At 39.5% G+C, this 17,255-nt stretch overlaps 2 protein-coding genes across 2 annotated transcripts; one reads left to right on the top strand and one right to left on the bottom strand.

Moving 5' to 3' along the window:
* Positions 1 to 66: 66 nt before the first annotated feature.
* OIP5 (Opa interacting protein 5) lies at positions 67 to 4,870 on the bottom strand. The gene is made up of 5 exons (XM_021533453.3): positions 4,522 to 4,870; positions 4,332 to 4,398; positions 3,235 to 3,357; positions 2,655 to 2,736; positions 67 to 1,392 (listed from the first exon to the last, which is right to left on the bottom strand). The coding sequence occupies exons 1-5, from the start codon at positions 4,835 to 4,837 to the stop codon at positions 1,318 to 1,320; spliced, it is 663 nt and encodes a 220-aa protein (XP_021389128.2). The 5' UTR covers positions 4,838 to 4,870; the 3' UTR covers positions 67 to 1,317.
* A 321-nt stretch (positions 4,871 to 5,191) lies between these two features.
* Positions 5,192 to 17,038, top strand: NUSAP1 (nucleolar and spindle associated protein 1). The gene is made up of 12 exons (XM_077784157.1): positions 5,192 to 5,300; positions 6,416 to 6,481; positions 7,531 to 7,710; positions 8,731 to 8,905; positions 10,489 to 10,578; positions 11,280 to 11,380; positions 12,061 to 12,120; positions 12,317 to 12,504; positions 14,505 to 14,680; positions 15,633 to 15,743; positions 16,300 to 16,405; positions 16,879 to 17,038. The coding sequence occupies exons 1-12, from the start codon at positions 5,208 to 5,210 to the stop codon at positions 16,964 to 16,966; spliced, it is 1,434 nt and encodes a 477-aa protein (XP_077640283.1). The 5' UTR covers positions 5,192 to 5,207; the 3' UTR covers positions 16,967 to 17,038.
* The last annotated feature ends 217 nt before the right edge of the window (positions 17,039 to 17,255 follow it).

Here is a 17,255-nt window from a genome sequence, read left to right as displayed (position 1 = left end):
TTTTGTCCCCTCTGCTCCAAGCCCATTATGAGTTATTTTACAAATAAGACAAAACAAAACTGGCAGCGGCAGCAATGAGGTCTGCAACCTGTTGGTCATATATATGGAAGCAGAAGGCAATTTGCATCACTGGAATTAAGCTGATCAAGTAAACAGAATCCTCTCTAGACTACTACAGGCAACTATTAAACTTTCCATAAAGTTCATTTTCCCTTTAGGGAAAAACATTAGCCCTTTAGGCAGCAAAAAGGAGAGGAAAAGTGACCTTAATCTTCCAAAAAAAGAATAAGGGATATTTGGTCCCAGTAACAACGGGTAAGTGCTTTCTTTTCTGTAAAAATATTTCCTAAATGTTTGGAAATAAGCAGAACCAATTTCCAACAGAGATAGATGCCAATGAGCCATGAGTAGGTATTTTTTATGAAACATCCTAATTGGCCAATTGAAGGTGACGGGCCATTCATAACTTCTGGAAAGCAGTGCTTCCACAATTGTGCAGAAGAATGTCCCTTGGTTTCATAGTTAACGTTCCAGAAAGAAATGCTCAAATCTGTTCAAGGCAGTTGCTCACAGCCTTAGCTGGCAGAATTTGACTCAGTCCTGTTCCTGGGACTGACTTTGCTGGCACGTGGGTTGCCCATTACCTTAAATTCAAAACCTTGTGTTCTTCCTCCATGGTGCCATCCAGACTCATGCTCTAAGAACACTGCAGCATCTGTGATGTGCTCGTCTGCTGCTTTTGCAGGCAACACACACTAGCAAATCTCAAAACTATTCAGGAGTCCATTTAGCAGTGGCTTACATATCAGTTGTAGCTAATGAGCACTTGACCAAAAACTAGCTGCCATTAAAACCAAGACTGCCATTAACAATGTGTCTATTAAATGGTGGGACAAGAGCTCTAGGTCTCTAAGAATGTTCAGTTTGTAATGGTTGCTCTTGAATATCTCCACCTTGCCAAGTATGTTTTGCACAGCTCCAGAAACCTGACTTCAGTATTTCAAAGGCTAGTTTTCACCCTGAAGTCACTACAAAACTAAAGTCACATTTACACAGCTTCAAAGAGTAACATGCTGCATGGGTGAACTATTCAGTCTTCCAAGCATAATTTCAGTATGTCAGATTCTCAGGTGTTCCTGAAGGGATGCACTTCATCATCAGTTTGTTCCACACACAGATAAAGTAACAGATCAATTACTCTGGTGCAATATTTCTTGGTAATGACCAAACACAGCAGAGATGCAGAAACATTTCCAACAGTTCTTGAAAATGTGTATCAGTTGATCTGTTGAAGAGTTCTGCCGTTCTTTTACATAATTATTTTGTTATTTTATCCAGATGTTCTGTTACTAATTCTATGCGAGCACTCAAGTCCACAAGCTTTTCTTTCACCTAGGAAAAAAGAGAAGAGTATTAAAATTAGCAAAAAAAGTCCTAACACTGGACCTTTGAATGACCTGCACCCCACTTTTAAGTGGCTAAAGAGCAGCTCATTTTCAAGATGGGAAAGTATAGAGGGGCTTGATCTCTATATTGCATGTTTAGTACTGACAAAACCAGCACCCAGATCAGAAGGCTACACTACAAACTAGAGATGGATCAATGTGTGCCAGTATCAGTCCTTCCAGGGGCATAATGGAAGATGGAGTTGCTGCAGTTTTACTATGATGAACTGGATCTTTTCTAGTTAACTCAAATTTTCACACAGCCAGAAACCTATGACAATATGTAGACAAACTGTTTTATCATTAGCTTAGGAATGCATGTGGACATTATGTCTCAAAAAGCAAAGGCCAGATGCTTGAGCTTGTTCTAGTCAATAAGCAAAGTCTCTACAGTCACATAATTTGTGTTTGCAATGAAGTGCTGTCATATTTTTACTTCAGCCATTTACTATTACTAAATCATGTGTCAACTTCAGAAGTTTTAGCTGGATAGGATTTTTGTATCTTAGCCTCACTTGACCTGTAAAAACAGTCTGATCTTACAGAAACTGGAAGAGGACAAAATTAAAGAAATGTAAAAGGTCCATTACAAGAGAAACTAAAATCCAAACTGAAACCCAAAAAAAGTAATGAACAAATTATCACATAAATATGATATGCTGGCTGTCTCCTACACACAATAACTTTATTTGAGCTAAGGCACAGGCAATTAACTAACAAACTAGTCAAGTTACAGATAAGAACATCCAATTTGAACACCAAAACAGGAGGGAGGTCCTAGAGTTCTCTCTGAAACAACAAATACTGCCATGCTGTTTTGAGCTTGCACAGACATAAAAATATCTCTTTAAAAAAATCCCTTTCATATTAAAAAAATTCTGATTTTAAATTCTTCAACAATGACAACACAAGTTGTAATGCTTAGGCCAAGTCTGTATAAATTATTTTTGGGTTTTTTTTCTTTGCAAGGTATAAAGATAAAAGGATAACAAACTTTTGCCAAAATTTAACTAGAACTGGGTATGTTATGCAGTTTAGGGGTCTTAGAAAATGTTCATGTCTCATGCATTGAGTCAGTTATTGTCATATAAGGCAGCAGTTTCTCAGTCCTAAGCACTTAAAACCCCCACATTTGTATCAATGTTTTTGAATTAATGTCCAAAATTATCAGTATTTTAAAAGTATTTTCCATTATTGTGGAAATCTTACTTTCTGCATGTTTTCCTTTAAGGTCACAGCTGGAAAATTGACCTTAGAAGCTTCTACAATCATTTGATTTTTTAAGAGATAACTGGAAAACAAAACGGGAAAGGGAAAAAAAACACAGTTACAAAACCTGTAGTTGCACTATTTAGACAGATGATTTAAAATTATTTTAAATCAGATACAAGGTTGTTGCCAAAAGTAATAATTATGAAAATATTCAAAATACAGCAATGGTTTTACTTTGGAATCAAGATCCTCTCAGTAATTTACAGCTTCTGCAGTCAAGTTCTCAACCAATCAAATAATCACTTTGATACCTTACATTAGCTAAATGAATCTGGAACTGAAGAGATTTCAGCATTGCACACAACGAAGTATGAAGTCTTGCATTGCACAAGGACACTCAAGAGGTGCAAGGAAATCAAAGGGATTCACATCAACACAATTTAGTCATCAAGAATATTAATATCCCACACCAATGTGCTCAGACAGAAGTTAAACCACTTTTGTTAGCTGTAGGCTAGTTGTACAGTGACTTGAAACTACCTGTGAAGTCACTGACCATGGAATGCAGTGTACTCACCACATGATGCTGTCCTTGAAGAAACAGAACAAGTCCCGGAGATACACCAGGTCACTGCCAGAAGAGTAAAGAATGAAGCCCACAGCCGAGCCACAAGATCGACAGAATAATAAATAATAAGTACTAAAAGGAGAAAGGGAAGTGTTTTTAAACAGAAGCTTTTGAAACCACAGATATTGCATATTTGTCAGAGAGCATAAAATCTTCAGTTCCATTGGGAAAAAATCCAAGGCATAATAACGCATCCTCTTCAGAAAAGTAATATGTACAAAGTAGTATGACCATAAGAAATTGGGCATGTTGTGAAAGAAGCAATCTCTCAAATAAGTGAAGTTGCTGTTAAGGAAGAAAATGCACATCTTATTATCACAGAATGATTTACATATTCTACTCAAACATAATTTAAATAATAAAATAATGGATGCACCAGTTGAAAATTCTAATAAAATATATCATTACCCCATGCAGAGAGAGGGGCAAGGAAAAAAGTCAAAAAAAGAGCAAGTCTTATATTGAAGCAGTTCCCAGTTCTGACAGTTTATAAAACAGCTTTTAAAAATCATTTAAACAAGCTACTGGTTCTGTAAGCCCCTAGATGACATTTTACATTCTTCCCGTTAGACTGAGTTACCAAACCTTGCAAAAGATAGGTTCCTGAATGGGGCAGCACAAGTTTTTTATTTTCAGTATTAAGAAAAACCGACCAACCAATAGCCACCCCTCCCCGCAAAACCAAACCAAAGCAACCAAAAACCCACCAAACCAAACAAAACCCAGAGATGCTTTAAGCAAGAGACCTTTGAGGGAAGAGAAGAAAGGGACCTACAAGTTAAGCTGTATTCTACTGCATTGCTCGAATGTTTCTCTCCACCTACAGAGGTTATAGCAGCAAAAATCTCGATTTCAAGTGAGAACTACATCCCTACAAAAAGTATCTCCATCCGAGGTGTGAAACAGGCACAGAAGTCACTGGCAGTGACTTGCCAAACTCCTGAGCATCCCCGCGCACAGGCCGGAGAGCTCCCGGCTTCGTGCGCACGATTCACCGCGGCGGCCACTCGGGCAGGTCCGCTGCCGGAACTACGGGAGCTACGCACCATCCCAGGAGGGCTCCCTCGAGGCCGACCAACAGCGACTCTTCCCAGGTCACATCATTGGTGACTCCTGAGGAGAAAGAGAGACGCGCTGCAGCAGAGAGCCCCCGGACCAAGCCCCGCTGCCCGCCCCGAGGTCCGCGCGGGGCAGCGGCGCGTCCTCAGCACCAGCCGGCGCGGAGGAGGCACTGACTGAAGCAGATGAGGACGCTAAGCCCCGGCGGCTCTTGCCCGCACAGCTGCAGCGAGTCTCCCAGCACTGTCCAGCAGCCGCGGCAGTGGAACACGGCGCACTCCTCCGGCAGCGGACCCTGCTGCCGCGGCGGCGACGCCGGCACCTCGGCCGGCGGCACGGAAGACGGCGACAGGGGCGGCGGCCGGGGCGGCGTCCGGGGCGCCGACAGCGAGACGCAGGCGGTAGAGGCAAGGGCGGGCGCCCGCTCCAGCACAATGGCCCCGACGGTCTGCGGGTCCTGGAACAGCTGTCGCAGCCGCTGCCGCACCGCCATCTCCTCCCGCCAAGCGCTCGGGCGCGGGGCCCGCCCCCAAGCATCGTAAGCATCGTGATTGGAGCGTGGTGCGCACCTCTGTATTGCCATTGGACAGAAGGAGCGTCAATCCGCGCCGCCCGCGGCTATTGGGCAGCGGGCTGCACCGCGCGCGACTTTCTTTGCCGGGAACGCCTCATCGCGCTTGAAAATAAGCACGCGCGGCGGGCCGCGCCGCCATTGGCGGCTCCCTCGCTCCGCCCCCTTCGGCCACGCCCCTTCGGCGGCCCAGCCAATGGGCTGGCGCAGCGGGCCAGTTCGAACGGCGGGGGCGGCGCGAGCGGTGTCGGTTGGCGCGCGGCGGGCAGGCGGGTCGGTCGGAGCTGCTGTCATGGCGCTCGCTTCGCTGCAGCCCCTGGAGGCGCTGAAATACGCCGAGCTCCAGCGCATCGCCAAGGCCGCCGGGCTGAGGGCCAACCTGCGGGTGAGGCGGGGGCAGCTGCGAGGCAGCGCTGCCCACGAAGCTCCGGGTTCTGGGGTGCCCCCGTGCCCGGTAGCGTGACGTCCCCAGCCTCGCCGGGCGCACCTCCCGCGTCTGGAGCGGCGCCGGGGCGCCCCGGGGCTGTGCTGCCGTCCGGGAGGCGGGCAAGCACTCAGTGTGGGGAGAGAGCGGGGCTCCGGTGTCCCCCGGGCATCGAGAAGGGGAGGCCGCTCCCTTCTCTGCTGGCCCGGCTGTTCCCCACGCCGGTGACCCCGCGCTGTCCGCCGCCAGTGCGGATAGTTGTGTTTGTTTGGTTGGTTTGGTTTGTTTTTTTCCCTTACGACTCGGAGTGGGAGGAAGAGTGACAAGAGAGTACCTTAAGGGAGGAGATGCGTTTGGCGGGCGCGGTTAAGGGGTGAGAAGTTTAAGGATGCCCCAGGCTCCTGCCAGGAGCTGCAGGTGCTTGTGAGGCACGGCCGGGCTCCTCCTGGCAGCAATGGCACAGCTCGTAAAGCCTTAAAAGAAGGATCCACGGCTTGGGTGGACAAGGCAGCTCCCTGTCCTCACAGACCAAGAGTTTTTCTGGGAATGGTAGTTCTGGGGTACTTTGTTTGTTTTTGTGCTGACCTTTCCACTTAGGTGTTCAAGAGTCTTTCATAGCCTGGCTTATCAGTGGTGTGTTTTCATTGTTGTTTTGTTACTATCACTGTTGAATGCGTGACAGGGATGAAAAGAATGTTTTGCACGTAGCACGGGGCAAGACAGAAGCAATTGCAGAAATTTGACACAATTTTAATTCAAGTTCAGCTGCGCTATGGGGCTTAAAACAGTTTATCTCCTTCCTTGAATATTAACCCCCTGGAAAATAGAGCAGGAGAAACCTAGGCATGGAAAATTGCCTTTGTGCCTCGGTGGAGGATATCTACATGTTTATCTGTGGCCTTAGGCACTTTCTCTAACTGACTGACTTGAACGAGTCCTAGGTAGACCTCATTCTCTTGGATTCAGGAAATGTTCTGCTGGTTTGTTGGATCACTTTATAGGATGCGGGCTGGGCTTATGCAGCTCTTCAGTGACTCAATGGACTGTTTGGTTCATGTGTTTTGATTTCTCTTCAGGCAGACAAATTACTGGAATCATTGAAGCAACACTTTGAAAGGACAAAAGAAGAAAGTGAAAAAATGGTAACATAATAAATCAGCTGTTGCTTTTAAGAAATGTAATCCTTAATATGTAACTCATAGAGCAGAGTATATGCTGAAGGGTGATTTTGACCACAATTGGAACTGTAATAGAAATACCTTTTTCTTCTTAGTGCCCTTAGGTTAAAGTACTTACATACTGATAGAAATTGATATGCTAATGTTAGTTTTGAAGTGGCCTATATGACTTAAATCTTATTTCTTTTCAGCTGCCAAAATTAACAATATTTTTCAGCATCAATACAAGCCTATTCTCTGTGAACAATAACATAATTTCCACTGAACAAACCTTAATTCTTGCTTGTTTGGCTACAGACACTATTCTATACTAAATATAAAAATATTTTATTAATTTTGCATGCCTAAATGAAGGGGACTAGGTACTAATTGGAAAGCATTTTGCATCTACGACAATTTACTTCCATTTATAATTAAAGCAATACAGTTGTGCTACGTCCTTTATTTGTCTCTTAATGTGTTGTTTTCCTAACTTCTTTAACGTTTTCTGTAAGATTAATTATTTTGTTGAGTGTGGCAATATTTTTGATTAAAGTAGTTTGCTATCTGCTTTTTCTAAAATGCATCTGCCTTTAAGTGCATCCCTTAAAAATCTTTAAAGATTTGAGGAACTGGTGTAAACCTTGTCAGCTTTTTAAAAATTTTCACGAGCAGGAAAGGAGCCCTGTTTTTACTGGTGAACAGTATTCCACAAATGTACAAATATGGGAGGGTCATGGCATCATGCAAGTTAGATTTCAAATAAAAAATATTAGGCTTTTATAGTCTTATTAAAATGAAATATGATAAACCAATCATTTCAATTGTATTTAAAGTCTCCAAACAATGAGCTTTAATGCTTAGGGGAATCTGGATAGTGCCAGTTTCTTGATTATTATTCTGCTACATGGCATGCTACTGTTTATCCTCTGTGTAAAATACTTTTTTAAATAATAAAATTGAAACTGTCCCTGGAGTATTTAATTTGTATTTGTGTTGGATATCTTCCAGTTATAGTTTTTTTTCTGCTACAGGGTCCTGTAAAGAGTGCATCTTCTTCCATTAAGTCAGATGAACTAAGCAATCAGGAGGAAATTATGTCTGATTCAGTGTGTTTTATTACAAAAAGACGTGGTAAGGACAAAAAAAAGAGGACCTCTCATGAGGAAACTAATAGCAGTGAAGAAAACCCAGTGCTTTCTGATGAGAAACAGGTGATTTGCTTTGCATGCTTTTGTGTGCTGTCCTCCCTTCCTCTGAGCATAATTTAAGCACACTTGATTTCTTTTCAATCACCATTTATAGATGGTATGTGTTTAGATATGTGTGTTTGTGTGTATATAGATGTGTACAAAAATTGATATGCCAGCATTCTGGTACTTGTATTTTGTATTTTGTAGTACTGACTTTTGTCTATTTATGTGCTATCCCATAATAAACAGACATTACTTGGTAGTCATTGCTTCAAGAAAATAAATTCCCCTAAGAAATATACAATTCCAAACACTTTATCTGAGTGTAAAACTAATTTCACTAGTTAATTGCAATATTCTGAATCTTAGACTAGTTTCAGAATTTATCTAAAATAAGGCTGTTATCTCTTTTTTGATACAGAAAAAAATATCAGAAGTTGCACCATTGTCTAAACCTCGTAACTTTTATTGTGAGGGTTGTGTGACTTAGGGAGAAAGTTACAAGGTATGATAGAGGTTGAATTTTTTTTGAGTTACAAGGAGTAGGTAAATTAAGAACTGTCTGAAAGACTTCAACTGAGGCAGAGGAAGGAAATGAGAAAATGAGGAGTGGTAGTATTTTAGTGTTAGAGAATTGTACAGTATGCAGAAATACAACAGTAAAAAGCAACATCCCCAGTGAATTTAATCTTACTTGCAAATAATTAACTTTAATCCATAAAGGCAATTTTATACTAAAATTTGAGAGCTATGCAGATCAAAGCTTTCTAATGTATCTAAGTTTGTGAAGTAACAGGGTAAGTATTTCACAGGTTAATTCAGTTTGGACTTGAGAAAATCTCTTGCTCAATCTCCCAGCCAAAGTAGTCTCAGACATGAGGTTAGAGCCCAGTGTCCAGCCTGATGCTGAAAAGCCTTGAGGATGAAGGCTGTGCACCTCTCTGGGCAATCTGTTCCACTGAGTCTCTGTTCTCAGAACAACAGCCTTTCTTTATATCCAGTTGAAACAAACTGGTTAAACAAAGTATGTTTAAATTGCAGATGCATTCTGAAACTAAAGAAAATGAAGTGCCTCAGGGTGAGCACAAAAAGGGACAAAAGGTATCACAAAACAAAATCCAAATAACTGAAGAGAGAGCTATTGAGAATCCAGGGATGGATGCTGGACAGAAGAAACAAACGGAGAAGACTTCTACTAAAGGCAGGGGAGAACAACGTAAGTAGAAAATTGGATAAAAGTAACTTTCATTTAGAATAGTCAAAAAATAGTTTTATTGTGGCACATCTGTTGATCATTACCTTGTTTTGGGGATACCAGAATAAAATTCATCTGGTTTGAGTTTATGCAACTTGTTTAACATTGTAACACAAATCCACAAATTCTGCAGTGTAGGAATTTTGCTGACTTTGACTTCAGAACTCTTGTTTTTAGTGACATTCTCAGAGATCTGAGTGTATTTGAGTTTTACACTTCCAAAAGGATCAGTGCCGTTTGGAATATCCTTGAGGTGTTGTTTGGCCTCTAAGAGGTGGCAAGAAAGGGAGGAGTTGCTTCCTTATGGTTCATTTATCTTTATCTAAAGGTGAACACTTTTATATTTTACTTTCCAGGAGTAAAATTAGCAGAAAGCATAGAATCATTTATCATTTGTTTGAGATACCCAAGAGTATTTGAATGTGTTCCACTGGATCACTTTTTCCATCTGGTGGTGTTTTTAGTCCTTCAAACATGATGCCACTGAAAACATGAATTAATTTATCCCCCTTTGTGTATGCAGCTGACACGAGGAAATTAATTTGTTTACCTAATTTGATAATTTCTTGATATTGAGGGGGTCTGTCAATTAAGATACACTTCTGCATTTGCTCTGTTAGGCTCAGTGTGTGTAGTCTGTAAGTTTATTATGGATATTCTCATTGTTCATTACGATTTACAAGGACAATCTTATGGGAGACCACCAATAATTTTGAACTAACTCAAAAATGTGGGTTTTTCTATGAAGGTTGTTCTTAAAAACAAAAGCAATAGGTTATGTGGGGGATGCTTGGGGGCATCACTCATCCTGACAGTTGCTACAGTGCTCATCTCTTCCTATAGCTCTAGTAACAAGTGTCTGGATTTAGTATCAACAAATTGGTTTTTTAACTGCATGCCATTATTTGTTTCCAATAAGGATTTCTCTCAATATATTGAGATCATCTAAGTTTACTTTTGAGGAGATGTGAATAACCAGAAATACAAGTGTTTGCTGTTGATATGCAAATGCTGAACTTGATGTAAAGTTGCTACCTCATTTTTTTCTTAATAAAATTAATCATTAAAATGTGAGCATGAGCTTGTTACTGAGAACAGAGATGACAAAAATAACTTGGACTCTGTATGTAAATAAGGCAGTAGCAGAAAAGTTGGTCAAAAGCTATTTCTTCTTTAGCGTCAACATTAAATTCACAGGCTTTGATCTATGTTTTTTAAAAGTTTTGTTTGTCACAAGCACAGTTCTCTTGTAAACTTTCCCTGAAAAGTATTTTGCTATCATAAGATACTAACCTAATATGACTTTTGGATTCATGCTGGGCTTGTGGTTTGTCAAGATCTATTATTACTGACAAATCAATTAAATCACTTTTGAGAGACTTAGAACATACCTATTCCAGCTGGTTTTATTTCTCAAAACCTGAACCCACTTTGAAGAGATAAAGTTTGATTTGAAACAAACATTGGAACAATATTTAAAATCACAGTGATTACTTTAAATCATCCAGGAGTTGTAATGATATTTTCTAATCTTGCTGTACCAGGTAACGCTCATCCTGCAGGAGGGAAGATCCCTTTACATGTAGGCCGTGCATCTAGGTCTGCAAAAGCAGCAGTGGCAGCTACCACACCAAGTAAGATAACCTGCCATCTTTAGAAAGAGATGTGTTTTATCTGTGTAAAGGGAGACTTGGCTTAGGTTTTTACAACTCGGATTTCTATTCCTGCTCAAATAAAAGAATATCCTCTCTTTAAAAAGCAAACAAAAAATATTCCCAAATGTTACATTTCAAGGCACATACTCCAGGCTCATAAATTCATAGTAGTAAATGACTGGCATGTGTGTTAAAAAACTGGTTTATTGAGCATTTTGGTGACTTCTCCATACAATACTTGTAGTAATTATTTTCAAAGAACAGGAAGGACATACATGCTATATTATTCCTGCTTGTTTTGTTTTCACTTTATAAATACTATGGTTGTGCTGTACTACTATACATTAGCTCATGTTCATCACTTCTTAAAATACGTTATATCATTTCAAACATAGAAGTATTTATCATTTTCTTTAACTGCAGAATTTGGTGGTTGGGTTGGGTGATCTTCAAAGGCCCCTTCCAACCCAGACCATGATTCTATAATCCTCCAGATGACCAGGTAACGGGCCATGTAGCTGGTGAAATAGATCCTTTTGGTTCTGTTTGGTCAGCTGTGTCTACAGACTTTAATTAGAGGGATGCATGGACTTATTTGAGGCCATGACAATATATTATATATTAAACTTCCTTAGAACCATATTATATCTGTGAATGTTCTTATTTTTGGAACTTCTTAGACTTTAAAAAGTTGCACGAGGCTCAATTCAAGAAAATGGAATCTATTGCTGACTACATTGAGAGGAAAAAAAAACTGAATGAAAGTTGCAGTGCAGTCAAGGTAAGAGATAACACAGGAAGATACCCATTGTTGGCATAATCATTTATTTCCAGGGCTTTTCTGTAAAAGTCCTACCAGGTCTCTTTAGATCAGTAGGTAGTTGGTCATGTGAACATGCAGTGGGATATTACAACCTATACATATATATATTTATTTATATATAACTTATATAGCAATACCAGGTTTTACATGTTAACAGTGTACAGCTGTAGAAACCAACAACTAACTTGTTTCTGAATAAAAATAATTGTCCCAATTACTTTTGTTTACAACTGTTTGAATTGCTGCAAAATTTAACCAAGGGGATAGGTTATTTTTCAAAGAGCAGGAATTAAATATTTTCTCTTTTGTGCCTGAACTATCATCCCATGGCTGCATGTGATTCTTCTTAAAAATACATGTAATATGTGTTGTTCTTAGTTCTTGTATTTCACCCTCACATGGGTGAAAGCTACTAACAGGGCCTCTCGCAATGTGCAGTAGAGCCTATAAAAATGACAGTAATGTATCAATGACTGTGTGAATGAATATGGCAATGGCCATAGAGTTGCTCAGGCTGGTTACTCTAGCAGTGCCAGGTCCATATCAAACAGTAACAATGAAATTCCTGAACACTACATTTATTTTTTTAATGGCATATATTATATCAATGTATACTTCAGACAAATTACTATTAGCAGGTTCTGACCAGAAAATCAAATCCCTTAAGAGCACCAGAAAAAGACACTCCATATTCTAAGGTATGTGTTGTCAGGTCAATTTAATAATAAAAATACTTTTTATTTGAAGTATGCTTTTAAAGAGGGGGAAAAAAAAAGGGAGAAAACTGAAGAGGCCATATGCTTCTGATACACTGTGTGTTTTCCCTTCCTCTTGGCTGCTTTGTTAGATAAATTTTCAGCAGAATCTGGTAACTCAGAATTTGCTTTTCCTTAGAAACGAGCCAGTGGCAAAAGATTTTTATTCAGCCCAAATCCAGAAAGAGGCAGATTCTCCACCACCAGTACTCCTAGTAACCTCCGGCGCTCACCACGCAATTCTCTGAACGCTGCTAATCGGAGCATTTTATCCCAGAAATCTTCATTTCATCCTTCTGTACTTTCAACATCCAAAATGAATGTCAGGTAAAAAGAATGAACCAAAGCTACCAGCAAGCCATTTGATGTGATAAACATGAAATAATCAACACTCACTGTGATTAGTCCAAACATGAACTATGCAAGACTAATTCTGATTACTAACTTTCAGCCTGGCTTTGTGTGTGGTTAAAGCCTCACTGTGCTGTTACTGTCTTCATTCTTCAGTTTTATGTCTCAGAAGAATCTCAAATCCTGGCTTTCATTTTTCTAAAGCCAAAAGATGCAAAATCAAGCAAATTATTTTTCTTCTATTACAGTGTTATGTTTTCTATTTTGCCAGGCAACCTAATAGTTTCTGTTTATCCAAATTAATTTTTCTGTAATTTTTTTAATCAGAATTCTCTTCAGTATTCCAGGTGAGTCTTACAATGGTTTTTAGGTACTTTCTTCCTTTTGTCCTCTACATCCCCTCCCCTTCAGGAGGAGGGGTCCTCTTGTGATTGACTACTACAAGCAGACCATTTCTAGCAGGTGGGAACTGACAAACCAGAAGTCACGAGGAATTGCTAAATGGATGAACTCTTGCTCAATGCTATTACACCTCATCTCATTCCCTTTTAGAACATCGTGTGTGTGTCATCATTCCTCCACATTAATCTCATTCTCTATTAGTGTTAATACTTCATGAACTTCTGTTATCAGTATGTTTTATTTGCTTCTTAATAATTTTCCTAAAGCCTTGATCAAGAAATATTTTACAAGAAGGAATTAAAAGGACAGTCCTTACAGTATCCTAGTCATAAATGTTCTTTTTGCTTGGTTTTCTACTGAAAGCCTTTATTTCTACTATTTCTTTGCTGATTTCTAACAATTATACTAATTTTGACTTGAATCAGTTTCCTAAACCTTCCACAGTGACTGAAGCTCTGATTACATAGTCTCCCTTTGCTAACAGTACACAGTTGTTCACAGGCCTTGGTTGTGTTACTTTTTCTGATGACCTTCACTTTGCCACTTTTGCATGCCAAGATCATGGCTGCTGGGCCTTTTTTTTGTCCCTGACTAAATTCTATATGGGATTGTTGTTTTTAAGTCAGATAATGCAACTTCTCATATTGGTGTCTGATAATATATAATTATGTGACTTTGGAATGCAGGTCTTCTGCTGGTCTTTTCAAAGGTCAAAATCAAGCTTACAAACTTAATGGCTTTATTTTTGCTCTAAATATATTTTTGATTTCAATAGATAAAAAATGAAGAAATACACTACCTCTAGTGTCCTCTTGGATGAGTTTGGATGTCTTCATTGTAGCCCTAATTGATTCCTAGCAATGTGTGAACCAAAACATTTTCAGAATTTGCTTCTGAAATTCCATTCATCCAAAGTTGCACTGTGGTGAACCTTGCAAACTGTACTTCTTCATAAACCTACTTGCCCACAAAAACAGCTTTCTTCAACATTTACTCCTTATCCTTCTAAATCTTGCAAGCTCATGGCTTATTCTCATATGTTTTTGCAAGATATTGAATTTTATGCATGTACATATATATAAGTAATCATAGGTGTTCATTAAAAATGTATATATACACATTTGGAATACATGTGGAATGTGTGTGTCTTGGTATGCAGGTAACTTGTGTTTCAAAATTGTCAGCTTCTTCTTAATTTGAATTTTAAAGCTAACGAAATATGCAGTGTTTTACTACAGAATCCAAGTCTAAAGTAAATTGTGTCTGTTGGTGAATACATCTACTAGCTTATTGCACCCAAGTATATTTGCTTTTCAAAATAACAAGAAAGTCAGTTCTTTGTAGTTTCTAATAGCACTTAACTGCTATTGACACTGGCTTGAAACATTGTGTTATACCAGCAAAGTATTTTTGTACAGTTTTTGTATGAGATGTGAGCATTTTTCACACAGTAGATCTTTCTACCTGTAATAAATAATAAACAATACAGAAGGCAGAATTTCTTCTATTCTGGCACAATGCTTACATTCCTTATAGGTGACTAAACTTGTCTCCACATTTCTAAAATCTTTCAGGTTCTCAGAAGCCACAAAAGATAATGAGCACAAACGCTCTCTTACCAAGACTCCATCTAGAATGTCTCCATACATGGAGGAGATCTGCACACCTGACACTCAAAAGAGCTGCAAACTAATAAGTCAGAAGAATAGTAAGGAAAATGCAAGAAATAATGATCTGACTGCATCAAAGGGTAAGGTGAATGATGAATATTTGGCTCTTTCAGTTCAAGACTTTTGTCTTACTGAATTACTATACAAGTTTTTAATGACTGAATGTCATATCGACCCAGGTTTTAATTTAATTATCTAAGTTATGACTGGTGCTTCAGAAACTGCACTAGTTCTGTTTCCTTTGTTTTCCAGTGGTTTGACTAAAGCATTTAGGTGCCACAACTTAAACATGTGGTACCTAGCTATCTACAGAAAAGAGGATAGAAAGTCTTCTAGCCCTTTAGGGACTACATAGCAAAAGATTCATATAGCAGATACAGGGATACCCCATCTACACAGAAAGGAACTCCTAACACCTCAGAGGTCTTGTTCTCCTTGTGGGGTTAGCATGCATCGGGCTTCTAGCTGTGCTTTAGGACAACCTGTTGTCAGCGTCAGCACCCTGATAACTCGGGAATTAAAATCAAGAAAAATCAGAAGTCTTCTAATTATTAACAATATCTGCAGCAGCACAGTTCTGCTGTCCAGCTATTTACACCCTCAGCATCACAGGGTTATTTGCACAGGTCAAGAACCCAGAGCTTCCTGGTTTGCTGTATAATAATACCGATGTTTTCAAGGGGCAAGCAAAGTTCCACACTGATCTGAAGCTGACCTATTCCAAAAGAATTCTTCTTTAATGTGAAAAAACACTTGGTTCCAAATAGGCATAGAAGAAACACAATTTGCCTTGAAGGACTAGAAAAACACATGGAGCTGTATGTGCTCTTCAATAGTATAATCATAGCTAAAGGGCCAGTACTCTATAGCTCTTGCCCCTTCCTATTTCAAGTGAGAATTGCATTGTTTGTGCAATTCTAGCTTTAAAAGTAGCATTTAATGGCTCTTTGGTCTCGATAGTTGTAGTGTGGTCATTCTGTGTACATTGATGCTCTTGCTACTCTAATTATGGTGTCTTGATGCCTTTTGTAGTTCTTACCCCCTTCAAGTTTGGAGCTCAACCCGCAGAACCCACAAGTGCAAAGAAGACATTTGATCTCAAAGCAAGTCTCTCTCGGCCACTTCGGTATCAGCCACACAAAGGTAGTGACCCTGTGCAGTCTGTGTTGGCCACACCTCTCACACTCTGCTGCTCTTACACACTTTGATACACACAGCGAGAGCAAAGTTTACAGCCTCTTTTCCTGTCCCTTTACTTGCTCTCTGGGTTACTATGCAGTTGGATGTTAAATTTCTTCATAATATATGCTTCAAGAGCATCCCTACTGAAGATGAAGATTTTGTGACTGAAAGCCCATAAATACAAGAATAAATATTCTTGTATTCCACCAAATAGATGCCTGTACAGTAAATACAAAATATTCCTAACACAATGAGGTGGGTTTTTTTTAATCTCATGTGAGAAGCTGAACTTTGCATGGTGAGTGTTACCTTCTAAGTACAGTCACCTGTTTCTACTTACAGAAGAACTACTTGTAGGGAATGGGCTAGTGAAACTGATAATACAGCTTAAAGAGGCATTTAATCTTCCAGACAACCAGTAAGAAACAGGCTAGCTAGGATAAATTCAATAAGAAGTTAAGCACAAAATTAGTTACTAAACTATTAAACTAGTCTCTCTTTTGCTCCTAAATTGTAGGACGACTAAAACCATGGGGAGAATTTAAAGAAAATGCTGTTCTCAGTAGGTCTGGTGGTATCTGTTCACATAGGAAAGATTACAAACAGCCACATCTTCAGACAAGGTTAGTACACCACTCATCTTTTTATAGATAGTGTTACTTAAAATAATATGATGATTCATCCTTCTTAGGATTTAAATGTAGTTTAGGAAATAATACTTTTGTATTAAAGCCATTTTTCCTTCCAATGACTGTTCAATTTCAGGAAGGCCAAGAAAAGGCTGCTTTGAATTTGTTAAGACTTTTTTTTTTTTTCCTGTGAACAGTATCAATTCCAGAGTTTGGAGATTTAGCTTCATCTTGGAAGAAGCTATCAATATTGACATGTTGTTACCTCAAGTGTTAGACCTGCGTGTCTCAGCAGAAGTATTTGCCTGGATGTTTGGGTTCAGTCCATAATGGTACTCTTATCTCTGCCTATGGCAGAGGCAGCACACTGATTAAACTTGTGTTAGGCTGTGGTCAGCTTCAGATTCCTTTGGTTGTTAGTGTCTCTACTTTAATAAAACTTGACATGATGTTTTTTTTCCCTCCAGGGAAGAAAGGCGCGAGACGCTTGAGCAAGACAGAAAAAAGAAAAAGGCTTATGCTCTTGGAAAACGTAGAGGCCTATCTGGATGTTAGGACTAACAAGAAGTACCTAAGACATCACTGTAAATACTGTTCCTCTCTCTTGTAAAGGCTTGTGCTCTATGTATGGTTCAGGTTGCTTTTAGCTAGTGGTATCCAGAAAGCAATTAATGAGACCTTGTAATGTGCCCTGAGCATAATGTTTCTGTGACCAACTTCTCCACTGTGATGACAGTTCTAAACTTTCAGGGGCTTAGAACTCTCTTGTTGCTTCATAATGTTTTCATTAAACTAATTTACTTGACTAAAAGATGTTAAAGAAAATATAAGTGGAAAAAAGATG

This window comes from Lonchura striata, chromosome 6 (assembly GCF_046129695.1).
Source record: "Lonchura striata isolate bLonStr1 chromosome 6, bLonStr1.mat, whole genome shotgun sequence".
Classification (NCBI taxonomy): Eukaryota; Metazoa; Chordata; class Aves; order Passeriformes; family Estrildidae; genus Lonchura; species Lonchura striata.
The sequence above is the reverse complement of the archived record's forward strand: the minus strand, read 5'-3'. Positions and strand labels throughout refer to the sequence as shown.

What these genes read in the sequence shown, in the direction of transcription:
- OIP5 (XM_021533453.3), bottom strand. Translation starts at nt 4,837, where the DNA reads ATGGCGGTGCGGCAGCGGCTGCGACAGCTGTTCCAGGACCCGCAGACC. An exon ending in GAGGGAGCCCTCCTGGGATG is followed by an intron (nt 3,358 to 4,331) that starts GTGCGTAGCTCC and finishes TTCTCCTTTTAG; the next exon opens with TACTTATTATTTATTATTCT. An exon ending in TTCAAGGACAGCATCATGTG is followed by an intron (nt 2,737 to 3,234) that starts GTGAGTACACTG and finishes TTTGTTTTCCAG; the next exon opens with TTATCTCTTAAAAAATCAAA.
- NUSAP1 (XM_077784157.1), top strand. Translation starts at nt 5,208, where the DNA reads ATGGCGCTCGCTTCGCTGCAGCCCCTGGAGGCGCTGAAATACGCCGAG. An exon ending in GGCTGAGGGCCAACCTGCGG is followed by an intron (nt 5,301 to 6,415) that starts GTGAGGCGGGGG and finishes ATTTCTCTTCAG; the next exon opens with GCAGACAAATTACTGGAATC. An exon ending in AGTGGCAGCTACCACACCAA is followed by an intron (nt 10,579 to 11,279) that starts GTAAGATAACCT and finishes GGAACTTCTTAG; the next exon opens with ACTTTAAAAAGTTGCACGAG.